The 18,274-nt window shown below is 38.0% G+C and overlaps 1 protein-coding gene across 1 annotated transcript in view; it reads left to right on the top strand.

The window, feature by feature from the left end:
• LOC150077227 (uncharacterized) overlaps positions 1 to 18,274 on the top strand; it is a 99,069-nt gene that overhangs the window by 44,280 nt on the left and 36,515 nt on the right. Inside the window, exon 4 of the mRNA XM_090385821.1 lies at positions 13,209 to 13,334. Within this exon, the coding sequence (XP_090241947.1) occupies positions 13,209 to 13,334 (126 nt within the window). The remainder of the gene's footprint in view (positions 1 to 13,208; positions 13,335 to 18,274) is intronic.

Here is an 18,274-nt window from a genome sequence, read left to right as displayed (position 1 = left end):
ACCCTTTACCCCTGATGGTAATTACTTCTTTGAGTAAATCTGACTTCAGCACACTGTGATCACTGCCACCTAGTGGTTCCTTTATCTGCAAATTCTTTATGCATGAATAATCACTGCTGATAATCAGATCATGAATATTACTCCCTCTTGTTACCTCCCAAACATGCTGCTGTAGAAAACAATCATCCAGTAAATTCATAAAAGCCTTGCATGACCAATCCACAGATTTTAGTCAATATCTGGGAAATTAAAATCCTCCATTATAAGACAGTCTGATTTACTGGCCTACTCTCTATTTCCCTGTACATTGTTATAGGGTCTAATGACTCTGATGAGTCATTAGGCCTCTAATACGCTCCTACTCTCAGTTTTGCTTTCCAAATGCTTATGTCGCACCAAGCTGACTCAACACTGCACTGTCCAGCCATGTTGACTGGCTCTACTTCCTTGTATTTTGTGTGTTTCTTAACTAATAGCATAATCCCTCCTCCCTTCCTATCCTGTCTATCCTTCCTGTACACATTGTACTCCCCATATTCCAGTTCTGCATTTCTTATATCTGTGTGACACCACGTTTCTGATACCCATCCCAACAATATCTGCCTAAATATCATTAGTGCCAATGTGTACAACAATAGCACCTTTGGCCCTGGCAGAAGAAATTCCCTGGTCCTGTTCCACCCATCCTTTTTTGCACAATATGTTCCCCATTTTCCTGAGAATAGATTCACAGACTACTACTTCCTGTGGGACCTGGGACCAGCGCATTCTTCCATGGGGGTTGCCGCTGTGTTGTATGATGATAAAGTGCAAGCTCTGGCGTTGTGATGTGGGCAACTGAGAGCTTGATGGGCCTTTCAATTTAAATCCCTCGAGGGCATCCACCCTGTCCTTCAAGCTCTCATATAGGCCCACAACACTGAGTTGGCACCTCATTTCCTCACACTCTTTACATCATACACACCTTGGTAATATCATGTCCTGTTCCTGATTGCTCCACAAACATCAAACAAGCAGTGCATTTCAAAAGGCTGTGATTCAGAGGACAACTGTCCCTCTCAATCCTCCCCTGAGCCACAGCACCCCATTACCTTGAGCCTTTTGCTTTGCTGCTCTGTCTGATCATGATTTTGATTCAATTTCAAATAAAATTTCAATTTCCATACAAAATTATAACCCTAAACTTAAATTCCAATGCAGTTATAATACTGTATATGTGTGTGTGTATATATATATATATATATATATATATATATACATACACACTGAGTGATCACTGAATTATGACAGCAACTGTCTGATGTGGTATTGATTCAACAAGATGTCAGAAGCATCAGGGAGGTATGGCCAACCAAGCTGTGTGTAATGGGTCAGAAATGCAAGTATGGAGGTGATTGGTGTATCCAGACGCCTGATATGCAGTTCCATAGTATCTCACAAGTGCTCTATGGGATTGATATCGGGGGAGTTTGTAGGCCAATCGATATGCTGCAAGTCAGAACTGTGTTCCTCAAACCATTTCTGCATCAAGTGCCCGATGACTCGGTGCATTGTCATCTTGGAAGACACCATCGCCATTCAGGAAAAAAGTGTAACATAGCGGAATGCACAAGCAGTTGACAATAGTGGAGACCACTGATACGTTGTTGCACATGCACCAGGGGTCCAATTTCCTGCCAATGAAACATGCCTCACACCATACAACGGCCTCCACCGGCCTGCACTTTTTATACCATGCATGATGGATCAAGAGCCTTATGCTGTTGATGCCAAATCTGTACATGACCATCCACGGTGTGAAGTAAATAACGTGGCTCATCCAACCAGCACACCTCCTTCCAGTCTTCTAACGTCTAACTTGCATGCTCTTTGCACCAGGCGAGTCTTTTACGCCGATGAACCTTGGTTAGGAGAGGATGCTGTAGGTGTCGTCTGCTGGAATACCCATATATGTGAGCATGCGACGCGTCATGCCAGATATTATTCTAGGTTGGCCCATGCTGTATTGGGTAGTCAACTCTTCAACAGTGCTGTGCCTGTACGAGTCGTTGGACCCGGCACTCACCTCTAACTTCAACCTTTCGCTGACTTTTGCAGTTTTGCTATCGGGTCGTTGTTTGACCATTTTAACGCCGGTCCTGGTACACTTTAACTACAGCGGCTCTTGAACACCCCCACCAGTTCAGCCGTTTGGGAAATCGGGGCACAAGCTCGTCGAGCACCCACAATCTGTCCTTTATCAAAGTCCGATAAATCCTTCCTTTTACCAATCACGCTCAGAATTTTACTACGTACTGAACCACTGACACCTTATCTATGCTACATAGGTTGACTAACTCCACACTCTTGCCACCTCATATGTTGCATTCAGTTTTCATAGGGGTGGTCATAATTCAGTGATCACTCAGTGTATATTTCAGTATTGAGTATTATGTCCGAGTTACGTTATGACTTTCGTATCTCCTATCAAGTTATATGTATTAATTAATAATGTTACGTTTGTACAATCTAAGTCATATGTATTTAGTTAAAAAAGTGCAATTTAATTGACAATGAAGTTTAATAAGATTAATAAATTTTACTGATTAATTGATAATACTATACTCTACTAAGCTAACTGATTTCTAATACAGGGGCTACGTGTTTCGCTATCTAGTTTTACATTAAACCTTATGCTATCTAGTTCAGGATATACGTTGTATCGTATAACAATGGTGGCAAGTTACGAACGGTAGATCTACGGACACTAAGTATTACTTAACTTTCAAAATCGCACTAACTAAATTCAAAATAAACCAAGGAGCTTGACTAGGTTTCTATTTATAGAAAATAATTTAATGTAACAATTAAGTCAATAAAACGGCCAAATATAATTAAAAATTTAGGGTTTGCCGGAGCTGCAAAAACTTGTCCAACACGTGGATTTGATATCCTTACTGATACTAAGTAATAACCTACAAAATTTCTATCTAAGTTCAGATTAAACTAAGTATCATAACTAGGAATATAAAAGTACTCTAGAAAATAAATTAATATGCCAATTTAAATCAATAAAGCAGTAAAAATTTAATTAAAACTTCTCTATTAGCCGGAGTTGTAAAAACTTTGCCCGCACGCTCGTTCCCAACTCCTTTGGTAACGAAGAAAAGTCTCTGAAAATTAAATTAGATTAACTTTCCCCTTATATATAGCATCCCTGTCATCAATGGTTTTCAGCTATTTTTTATCAATAAATACTTAGTATTTCCTGATTTCTGAGCATTTGAAAAATTGAGATTGGCACCAATACACCCGCCATTTCGGCTGTCATATTGATCGTATTGGGACAAAGAATGCTCAAAATTTGAGAAAAGAGCAAAATAAATTAATATAAATGCACTTTCTTCAGATATCTTACTTATATTCAAGAAGATGACCATTCTTTATACAGCAAAAATCCATCTTGAAAAGCACTTGGAAGTCCAAAATCCTCTCGACTCATGATGAAGAACACCTGCTATTTAGCAATAAAGTGGAGCTCCGAGCAGACATGTTTGTTCCACTCTGCAATTGCAGTGCCACCGTAGGGGCTGCCAGTATGAGACTAAGTTTGTACAGATTGAATAAATTGCAGATTGAAACCTACCTTATCAACGGACAAAGCAATCAAGATTCACACTGGCTGATACATTGACCAACAGTATACGTACCATAAACATTAGAAGCTTAACCAGCAAAATAGTTTTTATCAAAATAACCAAGAGTATAAATATAGAAGGAGTGGTAATAAAGTTCCCAGACTGATGCTGTTGTGGTCATGTTTGATGAGTATGAAAGTAAACAGAAGTGGCATGTTATAGTCAAACTTCCTCCAAGAGCTAGTGATACAGAGATTGTCCATTAGGCTGACTGGTTGCAAGTAACAACCAGTTTTGTTAGTAGCATTAATGTTCTGTGTAATGGGGCAACAAACGAATATCAAATTTTGCTTTAAACTGGGAATATCTACAACAGAAATGTTTAAAATTTTAAAAACTGTTTATTCTGACGAAATGTCAAGCCATGGTATTTGAATGGTATAAAAAGTTCAAAGATGGATATGAGGATATTTGTGATGACCCAAAAAGTGAGTGTCCATCAATCTCTTAGAAGGTCAGATTTGCAAATGGTCAGGAATATGTGGCAAGCAATTGTTGTTTGATCCTCTGGATGATGATGAGTTGGATGTGAATAAGGAAATGATTAGTCAAATTCTGCATAAAGATATAAGGAAAAGGAAGGTCTGCACAAAATTGTGCCCCACAGCCTCATGGATGAGCAAAAGCAACAAAGAGTGTCATCATGCGAAGACTTCATTCAGACTTGTCTGTGCAATCCTAATTTCCTCAACTGTATTGTCACTGCAGATGAGCGTTGGGTGTTTCAGTACAACCCAGAAACAGTGTCAGAGTAAGCAGTGGACTTCAAAATCATCATCAAGGCCCCACAAGTTTTGTATACAGAAATAAAGATGATGATAATCATGTTTTTTGAATAATTCCTTGTATAATTCACAAGGAATTTGTGCCTAAATGGGGGGGAGTCAAAGTTGCATTCTACGTACAGGTTGCTTCAAAGAATATTGGAGCATGTTTCCCAGGTGAGGCTGCAATTTAGAGAGAAAGGCAGCTGGTTCTTGTCGCACAACACTGCCCCTTCTCATCCTGCATGTCTTGTGAAAACATTTCTGCCAAAACATGGCATTGTGCAGATCCATCCACCTTACTCTCCCAATCTAGTACCAGTAGACTTCTTCCAAAGAGATGATGTTCAGTAACTGCTGAACTCAACTTCATCAGCCGACTGGGCTAGCCGGGTGGGTAAAGTGCCTGCCTGGCAACCCAAAGGTTGCGGGTTCGAATCCCGCCTCGGGCTTGGATCAAAGTACTGCAAAAACCTTGGGAGGTGCATTATGGCCACAGAAGCCGATGCGCCAACAACTACCCAAAAAAAAAATGAACTTCATCACTTTGAATGCCTTTGCTGACTCTTTTCAGAAATTATAGACTGGTGTAAATCAGATTGTTTTTAATAAAAATAAAAACAATTGTGGAGCTCCTTCGCTTTGTGTCCTTTTTAATGCACGAGGCTGATGTAATAAAAAGGACACCATCACCTACAAGGTGTGGTGAGCTGTAGCTAAACACTGATTGTAAATTTATTTCTAGAAGTAAAATACAGTGCAGGGAAGGGGGATTATCCATAGAATTATGTAGTCATTATTTAAGTTGAAAAGTTGGATGATCAAATTTGTACAGGCATTTGACTCTGTTAGCCAAAAAAAAATGAAATAGAACCATTTTTAATATCTTAGAAAGAGCAGTAGAAATTAAAATAAAATTTCTGCTGCTCTTTCTAATTAAAATTACAAATAAAAAAGTGTTGGTTGAAGATTTTAAATAGCAGGGCAGGTAATTACAATTATAGACATCCTTTGACTTATGTTAATTCGTATTTACACCACTAGCAAATTGCCATGTGTTTTTATTACTTACAATGGTCTGATTTGTGTTTACAATAGTGTGATCTGCACCTTATAACTTTTTTAATTCTTTGAAAGTGATTGTCATGTTTTTGTTGATTGAGAAGTCCAGACCTGCTTTTGAGCAAATTAGGTGAAAAAACCCCAAATGTGAAATGTACATTTTTTTCCAAATTTATCTATGTACTGTAATTCAAAAATACAAATAATGCCATGAAAGGGCATTTGGATGAATAACACCAGTAACATTAACTGTCTTGAAATACTGCACAGCAAGTCATATTTAGTTCTTACCATAATATGAAGATATGAAGTTTTCTGAGCAGTGCAGACGGTCGGCAAGAGCAGCTCATGGTGTCTTCTCAATGATATACAGGAATTTTTCTAGCAGGGATAAGGAGGTGATTATCCCCTTGTATAAGGCAATGGTCAGGCCATACCTTTAGTACTGTATACAGGTCTGGAAGCCTCATTTTAAGAAGGATGTAGAGCTGTTGGAACGAGTACAGAGAAGGGCAACAAGATTAGTGAATGGAACAAAGGGTTGCTCTTACGAAGAAAGGCTTAAGTTTTACAGATTACAGTGTCTGGAGACTAGGCACCTGCGAGGTATCTAATTGAGGTGTATAAAGCCCTGAATGGTTTGAGCATGCTCAATGCTGATGGGATTCTTCTTCTTTCTCAGAATAATCGCCTGAGAGGGCATAGATTCAAATTGAGGAAAGTCAGTTGTAGGATAGATGTGTGGAAGTTTGCCTTTAGCCAGTGGGTGGTTGATTGCTGGAACAAACTTCCATCTGTCATTGTAGAAGTTGATAGCTTAAATAGATTCAAGACAGAACTTGACAAACATTTGGAGCGAGTGGATGGGTGAAATAAGGGTTTTTTTTTTTTTTTTTTTTTTTTTGGCTGATGCTATATAAGCTTGCTTTCTTGCATCATGTGCCTTTGCTAATGTATGGCAAAGTATAACATTGATAATTGGAAAATTTGTTCCCTTGAGAAATTTTACTTGCAAATACATAATGCATTAATATGTACCGTATTTCCCCATGTATAAGACGCTCCCATGTATAAGAAGCACCTTAACTTTGGGGCTCGAAATTTGAAAAAAAATGTATTACATAAAGTTATTCAACTCAAGTTTTATTCATCATAAAATTCATACAACTCCTCATCAATGTCAAAACTCCTATCCATTAGCTTGTCCTCATCTGTGTCTGATGACGAATCACTGTCTTCATATATTGCCTCATCCTCAGTTCCATCTATGGCATTTGAAATGCCACACTTCTTAAATGACTTGACAACGATCTAAATTTTGATATTATCCAAGGATCTTTTCACGCAGGTAAAAACTTCTCCTATAGTTCGTTTCTTCAGTCTTCCTGCTTGTGTCAATTTGTCCCCAGAAGACTTCATCCATTGGTTCCATTCGTCTCTCATGGCACCTTTGAAGGGTTTGTTAATGCTTTGCAAAATTTAAACTTTTATTTAATTTGCAAAATTTAAGCCTTTCTTCATAAGAGCAACCCTTTGTTCCATTTACTAATCTTGTTGCCCTTCTCTGTACTCATTGCAACAGCTCTACATCCATCTTAAAATGAGGCCTCCAGACCTGTATACAGAACTCAAGGTGTGGCCTGACCATTGCCTTATACAAGAGGATAATCACCTCCTTATCCCTGCTAGAAAAATTCCTGTATATCTTTGACTAGACACCATGAGCTACTCTTGCAGACAGTCTGCGCTGCACAGAAAACTTCATATCTGCCTGCACAATTACACCCAGGTCCTTCTGATTCTCTACCACTGTAGTACCACAGAGTTGATACGTTATTCTGGGGTTACTGCCTCCCATATGTGGTACTTTACATTTGTCAATTTTAAACTTCATTTGCCACCTCTCGGCCCATCTACTTAACTTTTCTAGATCCTGTTTCAGCAGCGTACTGTCTTTAGTGTCCTTAACAATCATACCCACCTTTGTATTGTCTACAAACTTGGACATTAAGCTTGATATGCCATCATCAATATCATTTATAAATACAGAAAACAACAATGGACCCAACATGAACCCTGAGAGACTCTACTAATAACATTAGTCCACAATGAGCAGTGACCATTGATTACCATTCTCTGTCTTCTCCCACTCAAAAATCCCTTTATCCACAGCAGCAATTTGCCTCCAATGACACACTGCTCCAATTTGTTCAGCAGTCTTCCTGTATCAAAAGCCTTTCTAAGATCCAAATATATGACATCAAAGTTATTCCCTGCATCCAGTTCCTTTGTGACCACATCATAGTATCCAATCAAATTGGTCAGGCAAGACTTTCCCTTAACAAAACCATGCTGTGTCCGAGCTATAACTGAAGTCTTGTATAGATGATCCTGCAGTGCTTCTTTTACCAGTGCCTCCATTAATTTTCCTGGAACAGAAGTTAAACTAACAGGTCTATAATTACTTGTGTCGCCCTTTGATCCTTCTTTGTGAATTGGGGTCACATTTGCACATCTCCAGTCCATGGGTACCTCCCCTGAGTCCAAAGAAGCTCTCATAATTATGGCTAAGGGTTTGCTTACTTCCTTTGCTGCCTCCTTTAATATAATTGGATAGATCCCATCCACCGCAGATGCCTTTTTTATGTTTATCTTCAACAATTTCTCCTCCACTTTGCTCTCAGTTATTACAAAATCATCTAGCTCACTGCCAGTTCAATTCACCTCTGGCATTCCCCTCCCTAAATAACTCCTCATGTGTGAATTTTGATGCAAAATACTCATTTAGTTTGTTAGCCACCTGAGCAGGATCATCAACAGTTGAATCATCAATATCCAGTGGACCAATCTGATTAATCCCTTTCCTTCTAGAGTTTACATAGATAAAGAACTCTTTGTTGTTTTTCTTTGCATCCTTTGCCAAAAATTTCTCATAATCTGCCTTTGCCTGCCTAATCTCCTTTGTGACTTGGTTACAGACCAGCTTATATCTATCATAGGCTTCCATGTCACCCATTCATTTATATGTATCCCATGATTTTTCTTCTCTTCCACATGTCTCAGTTCATCTGACATCCATTTAGGCCTAAACCTTGAACAATATTTCTTAGTTGGTATGTAAAGCCTAGTAGCTTCCAACATAAATTCTTTGAATGCTTCCCATTTTGAATTTGCTGTTGGTAACATCATCAGTGTGTCCCACCATATAGAATTTAAATACTGTCTCAGACCACCGTAGTCACCTTTACGAAAGCAAAAACCCCTTCCCTTTACCCCTGATGGTGGCACATCTGTAGCCAGGTGGGCAGGAGCAGCAGTGCATAGCACACGCTTCTTGATTAGACCGTCGTTCGAGCCCGTGTCCACCAAATACGGAGGATGCAGAAAGGTCAGAGAAGGACCACCGCATATCCCCGGAGCAATATGGCCTTAGTTGCTAATGCTTCTAAAAAAAACCAAATAACAAAATAACCCCTGATGGTAGTTAACTCTTTGAGTAAATCCCCTTTCAGCACACTGTGATCACTGCCACCTAGTGGTTCCTTTATCTGCAGATTCTTAATGCATGAAGAATCACTACTGATAATCAGATCAGGACTATTACTCCCTCTAGTTGCCTCCCGAACATGCTGATGCAGAAAACGATCATCCAATAAATCCACAAAAGCCTTGCTAGAGTGTGAGTGACCAACCCACAAATTCCAGTCAATATCTTGGAAATTAAAATCCCCCATTATAAGACTCTGATTTACTGGCCCACTCTATTTCCCTGTACAGTTTCTTATTATGCTCATCAGTCATTAGGCCTATAACACACTCCTACTCCCAATTTTGATCTCCCAATGCTTGTCACACCAACTGACTCGACACTGCACTGTCCAGTGATTTCGACTGGCTTCACTTCCTTGGATTTTGTGTTTCTTAACTAATAGCATAACCCCTTCTCCCTTCCTATCCTTCCTGTGCGCATTGTACTCCCCAAATTCCAGTTCTGCATTCCTTATATCTGTGTGACACCACGTCTCTGATATCCCAACAATATCTGCCTTTGATGTTTTGAGCAGTATCTCAAAGTTATTTAGCAAACTCCTAGCATTGGTGTATACATGCACCTGTTCCTATTCTTAGCTATCCTAACACAACCCATGTGTTTACTTGTACTGCAATGACTCCCAGCAGTCTCTGAAATACCCTGCATCTTGTTTTCCAGGCTGCTGCTCATTCCAATAGAAACAGTGCAAGAATCACTTTCACCTCTGCCAGTGGCTAATGTTAATCTAGTAGTCCCAATCTAGCAGTTTTCCGACCCACCTAACACTGCCTCGATAGCATCAGCAAATATTCTTGCACCCTTTCTATTTAAGTGTATCCCATCCCTGTAGAAGCAGTCTCTCCTGTTAACAAGTACAGACCAGGCTGAAAAAAATATCTACCCCTTGAGCCTTGCACAATCCTTCCAGGGCCAAATTGATCGACAAGATGCTCATCATATACTCCCTCCCATCGTGTCTGGGTAGAATTGTAGACAGTTTCAAATTCAACCTTAATTCACAGCTTTTTTTCTACAGTGACCGTGTTTACCACCTTCGAAACAAAAGGAATCGTACAGTGGAACATTCAGACAACTGAGTTCATCAGTGGTGAATCAATTGATAACTGGGATTCTGTCAGAAAAAGTACATGGGGTTTGTCAGACTGTAAGTGGAAATGAGCATTAGTGTGATAGAACTGTGAAGATGTATATTTGTGAAATGAATGAGGAAGTGTTTGGAAGGTTTAGATTTTTTCACAGATAAGTTTGTTCTATTAGTTTGGCAATTCTTGGAATTCTCAGTACTCAGAAGTAAGAAAAGGTGGCAATCCCCCTCCCCCATATACACTACTCTGTCTCCCTCCAGTCATTGTCTTCCACATTAGAGGCAGCAAAAGTATACATTAGCTGATCCAGAAGCCTTGTACAGAGTTACCAATAGGTTCTATCCTTTGTACTAACTAGTGGCTGGCCTGCAAACACACCATTTAGAGCTGTATCCTCAAAATGTAATGAACATTGGATCTCACCATGATGTCCATCATAACCTCAAACACATCAATCATACTGCATGATGGAAGAGATTGGGGTTGCTGGAGCTTTGCTCTGGAGACTAAACATGTCTTCCACCACTTCGACTCCAATAAGCAAAGTGGTGGTACTGCACCGGTTGTGAGAGTCATCTGTGACCTAGTGTTGCCTGGTAACACAGAGGGTGGCATTCCACCGTGTTGTTTGGCACCACACCTTGACCCATGCTTACATTTGTTCGCACCTCAGTTGTCCTCGCATCCTACATATAGGGAGGTGCCCCCAAAACCTCTCTCAGGCTTCTAGATTCCATTCAAAAGAGGGAAGTTAAGTTAATTAATGACTCATCTCTTACAGAGTCTCTCCACTATGTGTCATAGATATTCTGTTTCTGCATGCCTTTTCTATAGATAATTCCATGTGTGCTGTTCTGAATTTTCTTCTATAATTCCCACTCTCCCTTCCAAAGCAGTCTGAACATGTGCCGCAACCAGTCAACATCCTTTTACGATACAACTGAACTTACAAAATCAACTTTTTTTTTTATTTCTCTTTATTCATTCAACTTCCATTTTCTGGAACAACCTTCCTATATATGTATTTCCTGAAAATTACAATCTACAGAAGTTCAAGTCTAATGTCAACAAATATTGTCTTTCATCTTCTCAACCTTCAACCCATGCACGGTACTAAGTACTATAGGTTATAATACCTAGTGATTGGAGCTTTCATAAAAAAAGAAAAAACACTGTCAACAGAAATTAAAATTTTGAATCCCCCCTCCCACCATTCAGTCTTCGAAGTGGTAGCCAGTTCAGCTCCATTTTTTGGACAGTCTTTTCCTCACACATCAGACAATCTGATTCATCCCAGAGGTTCTCTATAGAATTGAGGCCAGAGCTCCGGGCTGGCCAGGTCAATTTTTTGATGCCCATATCCTCAAACCAGTCTCTCACAATGCGAGCAGGGTGAAAGTAGACTTGAGCTGCTGAAACAGGTTCAGGCCTTTTGTGATGTGCTGCCACAACATGGGTAATACATTATTGTCCAGGACATCTAGGTACATCTCAACATTCATGCTTTTGTCCAAAACAATGGTCTCAAGCCAAACCATGAAAACCTGCCCCATACTCAGGCTGCATCTGCCAAACTTCATTGTCAGACGATGCAGTAGAGCAACTACTTTCTCCTGCACTTGCCATACTCAAACATGTCCATCGGATAGGGTAGACCATGTACCATTACTTGTACCATGTATTACAGCTTTCCATTAGTCTAGTTCTAAGAATGCTAAGCCTTAGGCCAAGCTAGGTGATGTCTGGCATTAGTTGGAGTGATTGGATGGATGACTGTGGTAATCCATATCATGCACAATCCTGCACACTCAGTGAGATGACCTCTGTGAGACATCTCACTGAGGTTCTGGGGTGCTGACATGTGTCCCAGTCATCTCACCAAGGTCCTGTCTGTACTGCATTGGCCTGCATTCTGAGCAGATGATTCTTTGCAAGGCTCTCCTGTCTATTTCCATCAGCTTTGGAGATTTTCTGGGTCATTTTGTGATGGTTTCAGCAGCAGTCTGCTTCCATTTGCAGATCACTTCAACATTGGTTAACTTAGGGATCTTTAGTGCCATTGATATGTCATGTACAGACTGAATGTTTGTGGCACCCTGTTATCATTCTCTGCTGGAAGTTCGTTAACTCTGTTGTTAGTGGCACCTTGAATTCACAGTTGTACTATTGTCTCCTCAAAGATCTACGAGCATATTTATAGCTGTCTGACAAGTGGTGTTTGGGTAAGATGTGACTATCAACACAGGTGTGTTGATAGTCACATCTTACCCAAATATTAATGATAGGGCTGTGTGCATATATATGTATAGAATATTAAGGATAATATAAAATTATTATAAAAAGTAAATCAATCCAATAATAATACCATCAGGGACCTAAAAAAAAAAAAAAAAAAATTAATTATTATCGCTTTTTACCGACAATCTAGATGACTTCAACTGGGGCCAACCACCCAGACTGAAGGCAAAAAATGACAAGAGGTTCTCTGTTTCTGTGTTGATCAATATATGCTAAGTAATTTAAATCTAAACCAAATATAAACCAGTATAGGCCAAATATAAATCAAATGTAAATAAAAAGTTAAGAAATGTTAGAATTATTAGAATCAAATGTAAGAAATATAAGTAAAATATAAATGTAAGCATATATTAATCATCGTTGACCCGACAGAGAACGTAATTTAATGATTAAAATAAGATTAAATATAATGTAGTCAGCCTTACAAACTGGAGATCTAATATATCAAAATCAGTGCATGCTAATATAATTTTATCGCAATGTATAAGCAATCCTTATATAAGCAATTGCTTATATAAGGATTGCTTATAATTATATGTATGTTATTGATTATATATATATATATAATTAAATAATTTTTATTATTTTATTTATTTTATTTATTTATTTAATTATTGTTATTTATTATTTTATTTGTATTTTTGAAATTTTCAGCATTTTTCTTCCAGTGCCTTTATCAATAATTCAGTATTAAAAGTTTTTAAGTCTCTTATGTGCATTTTAAAATTATTAAATGTTCTTTTTAATGACTTCTCTTTTTTTAAAACAGATTTAAGAAGATAATACCAACATTTCCTGATGTCGGTCCAGACTTTACAGTGAATAATGCATACTTTTTTCGCCCTTGTTTTCAGTGTGGTGCTGTTAATCAGAAAAGGTTTCTGAAGTTTGATAGGTAATATTTTTAAATTTCATTACAGTAGGTGATTAGATGAATTTTACAAATATTATATAAAAAAATACATTATATGTATGTTGAATAATTTAGACATCAAATATAAGTAGAAGTCAAAGGGTATACTGATGAAAGTGGGAATTGCTGGTGTGTATACATATACACACTGAGTGATCACTGAATTATGACCACTCCTATGAAAAATGAATGCGACCCGTTGACCATATGAGGCGAGAGTGCGGAGTTAGTCGACCTACGTAGCATAGCTAAGGTGTCAGTGGTTAGTAGGTAGTAATATTCCGAGCATGATGGGTAAAAGGAAGGATTTATCGGACTTTGATAAAGGACAGATTGTGGGTGCTCGATGAGCTAGTGCCTCGATTTCCCAAACGGCTGAACTGTTGGGGTGTTCGAGAGCCACCATAGTTAAAGTGTATCAGGACTGGCATCAAAATGGTCAAACAATGACCTGACGGCAAAACCGCAAAGGTCAGCGAAAGGTTGATGTTAGAGGTGAGTGCTGGGTCCTACGATTTGTACATGCGCAGCACTGTTGAAAAGTTGACTACCCAATACAGCATGGGCCAACCTGGAATAATATTTGGCATGACCATGCATCACACACTCACACCTATGGGCTATACCAGCAGACGACCCCTACAGCATCCTCTCCTAACCAAGGTTCATTGGCGTAAAAGACTCACCTGGTGCAAAGAGCATGCAAGTTGGACCTTAGAAGACTGGAAGAAGGTGTGCCGGTCGGATGAGTCACGTTATTTACTTCACACAATGGATGGTCGTGCGTGGATTTGGCATCAACAACATCAGGCTCTTGATCCATCATGAATGGTAGAAAAGTGCAGGCCGGTGGAGGCAGTTATATGGTGTGGGGCATGTTTCACTGGCAGGAACTTGGACCCCTGGTGCATGTGGAACAACATATCAGTGGTCTCCGCTATCATCAACTGCTTGCTGACTGTGTACGCCCCGCTATGTTACACTTTTTCCCAAATGGCGATGGTGTCTTCCTAGATGACAATGTGCCGAGCCATCAGGCACTTGTTGTGCAGGAAGGCAGAAATTGTTTGAGGAACACAGTTCTGACTTGCAGCATATTGATTGGCCTGTGAACTCCCCTGATATCAATCCCATACAGCACTTGTGGGACACTATGGAAAGGCATATCAGGCGTCTGGATACACCAATCACCTCCATGCCTGAGCACAGCTTGCTTGGCCATACCTCCCAAATGCTTCCGACATCTTGTTGAATCAATGCCATGTTGGGTAGTTGCTGTACTGATAGCAAAAGGAGGACCTACGAAGTATTGAGTAGGTGGCCATAATTCAGTGATCACTCAGTGTATATATATAAAAAATATGTGTATGTGCTGAGCATGCATAGTGCAAGTTAAGTGAAACTTCTTTAGAATCCTTTGAAATGCATTGCACGTATATGTGTTCTATACGCCTTACAACACTTACTATTAGTCTTTGACACGTTGAATTATAAATTTTTTTTCTCTCAATTTTTTATGGAATACGGTAGAGAATGACGAAAGAGATATTTTGGTTTTCAAATTTTTAAAATCTGACTGCTAGAAGCTGAGATATAGCGACTTAAAACATAAACGTATAACTTGTGTGAGTTAGACCGTGGCTGTGCTGTAGGGGTACTAGTTGCCTCATTGCTATGTACGGCACCTCATCACCCATGCCTGGTATGGAGTGGTACAGTGGTGGGCATTTTCATTGCAGTTTTTGTTATTTTACGGATGCAAGTTACTCCCATGTCCAAAACTGCCTGGGGTGTGCCTAAAGAAGTTTCACTTCAAAAACTGCAGTGTGTTGCAACATATAAATTTTATAATAATTTAATATAAATCTAGCCAGACTAGTACAAATTTAATATATTGCTATTGCAATATATTAATATTTTGCTATTAGCAATATATTCAATTGCAGTGTGGTTTCTTTTTTGTATGTGTTTTAATGGGGTATTGTTATTTTTACTTTTGTAGTTATTAGTGATGGAATTTTTTTTTTTTTACTTTTAACCCCAACCATGCTTCCTTCTGCAAATATACAGCATTGGGTTTTTAGTCCACAAGGAGAGGAAACCACCCTACTTCTAGAACTTTTTCTTCCAATTTGTCAGAAGGAAAACTGGACATTTTTATCAAGCAACCTTCACTGGAGGCTGATTAATTCAGTCATAGTGAGAAGAAAGCCCAAAAATATTTCTTCCTTTCCAATCCATTTCAGAGATTGACACAGTTTTCAATCCCAGTTCAGAAACAAACGCCAGCAATGAAAGTGTTAAATTGTTTAATTGAGAAGTTAAAAAGGTCATACATTAATTACCGATAAAGTGCAGTAATTGAGTTGAGTTAAGATTAAAAGAAAAGTAGCCAAAGCACAATATAAAATGATCAATACAGTTTCACAAATTTTTTTTACTGGAAAAACAATTGTAATAATAGTGTGAAGAGAAAAAATAATAATATACTGCAGTATGCCCCAAGATGGCTAGAGGAGTTTACAGATTTATTATAATTATTTTTGGCAGCCAATATATTTATACTTCAGTTATCAGTAGGCTGCACACATTTTTGTGGAAGCATACAGGTTTTATCTCGCATTGTGCATTTTTGGGCCCATTACTCAAATACACACAATGCAAGACAGGTTGCAGTCACGGGGTATGTATAGCATCATGTATCCCCCATGAGACTTTAATATAACTATAGTGTTGTATTAAATGGATAATAACATTAAATGGTATTAATGGATATTAAATGGTATTTTTGTTATATTCATCACTACAATGATGAATTCATTATTTAAAACTTAAGACACCATAATGACAGCCATTTCAAGACTTACTGGTCTCTCTCATCAGACTATGTGTGGTCTTGTTAGAAAATTTATGCTGTTCTGTGAATAATATATTTAGTCTAATTGAGCAGGTGAGTAATGTAAGGAAGAGATACTTTTTGAAGAAAAGGGAACACATTTGGCTCTTTAACAAAGACAGTCTATAACAGTGGACCTTTTTTCTTATCTTTTAACATTGCTGCAACACAATTTTTGTGGTATACCATAGCAGCAGCATTATCTTCAGACAAGCGATATAGTTAAGGGCACAAGAATTAATAAATAAAAATGCATCTAAGTATGACAGAAGAGAATGGCTTCACATATAGCTGCCCAGTGGAATTACTTTTAAGGAGACAAAAGCAAATAAATAGCAAGTAGTTCAGTTTTAACTTATAAAGTCATTCCAGGAATTTTCTAGCCATACCTCATACATTTACTCTTTAATATAGCTCCACAACAAGAAGGTAGTTGCACTTAACAGATCATCACAGAATTATATAGCAGGACTTGGATGTTATGTGAACCTTATAAGGTGAACATTGAAGTTTGTTGAGATTGTAAAAATAACTATTGAAGTTTTTCTTTGATCTGGAGCAGGAGTGGCCAACAAGTCGAACGCGGCTTTAATTTCGTTTGATCACGGCAAGTTTTAAATATATATAAAAAATAGATTAGTCAAAATCTAAATATTATTATTATTATTATTATTATGCACCCCATTGCATATGCTTTTTACAAATCCATTGAACTACGTGACTACTCTTGTGGCTGTGCAGCCGCTAGTCTTATCAAGTGAAAATTTATGCAGTTACGTTGTGGAGAGCATAGTGTATGTGTTGAATTCTTATTTAGATTACATAATATTAATAACTGGCCAGTACCTATATGTTAATTTAATACCTCTTGATTTAAAATGAATACTACGAAAAAGAGTAAAACGTATCATTTTCATCAAGAATGGGAACTAGAATACTTTTTTGTAATGATAAAAGAAAAATGTTGTTTGAATTGCAATGCTTCCGTGGCTATACCCAAAAAAGGAAATTTAGAAAGGCATTCCATGCACACCATGGTAAATACCAATTGGATTTTCTGCCTAATAGTGACCTTAGAAAAAATAAATTAAAAGAACTTAAATCCAGATTATTTGCACAACAAAATTTCTTCATGACACCATTTACAATCTAAAGCAATAACTGTAGCATCTGAAGTCAATCGTCTTGCAAAAAAATGCAAACTATTTTCTGATGGTCAATTCATCAGAAAAAGATGCATTTTTTAGAAATAACGGATTCTCTTTAAATACTAAAAGTGCTATGGACACAGCTCAATTGCTTGTTTTTATTCGTTTGGTTTTAGATGATTCTGCCACTAGAGAAGAACTTCTAGGTATGGTTTCGTTAAAAGAATGAACTAGAGGTCTTGATATACACAACACATCCAAAAATTTTATTGAAAAAATTAAATTACCACTATTTAAGCTCATATCAATAACAATGGATGGAGCTAAAGCAATGACGGGGCATCTTAATGGATTCATCACATTGTGCCAAAAGAATGATGAATTCCCAGATTTTTTGAGTTACCACTGTATCAACCACCACCATCATGGTTAGCCAGCAAAAGATTAAATACTAAAAGTGTTATGGACATAGCTTTCAAAATCATGAATTCCATCAGAGGACAATCTCTTCAAAGAAGACTTTTCAAAATGCAACTCAATGAAAATAAACCAGATCCGATATTACACACAGACGTCAGGTGGCTGAGTTGGAGTAAGTTTCTACCGAGATTTTTGAAATTTGCTTAATGAAATGAAAAAATTTCTTGATCACAAAGGATATGATTATCAGCAGCTACAAGATACAGAGTAGTTGTGTGATCTGGCTTTTTTGGCAGATTTTACCAGTAAAAATGAACCGAATTTGGAATTACAAGGAAAAAATAAAAATGTGGGTAACATGATTAGTAGTATTTCTGCATATAAATATCAATTTTTGGCAATAGCTAAGGATCTCAAAGGAAAAAAAATCAATCATTTTGCAAAAATATCCTGTTTTG

The sequence above is a fragment of the Mastigoproctus giganteus genome, chromosome 12, assembly GCF_048544385.1.
Source record: "Mastigoproctus giganteus isolate SK-2022 chromosome 12, ASM4854438v1, whole genome shotgun sequence".
Classification (NCBI taxonomy): domain Eukaryota; kingdom Metazoa; phylum Arthropoda; class Arachnida; order Uropygi; family Thelyphonidae; genus Mastigoproctus; species Mastigoproctus giganteus.
This window is presented reverse-complemented; position numbering and strand designations above follow the sequence as displayed.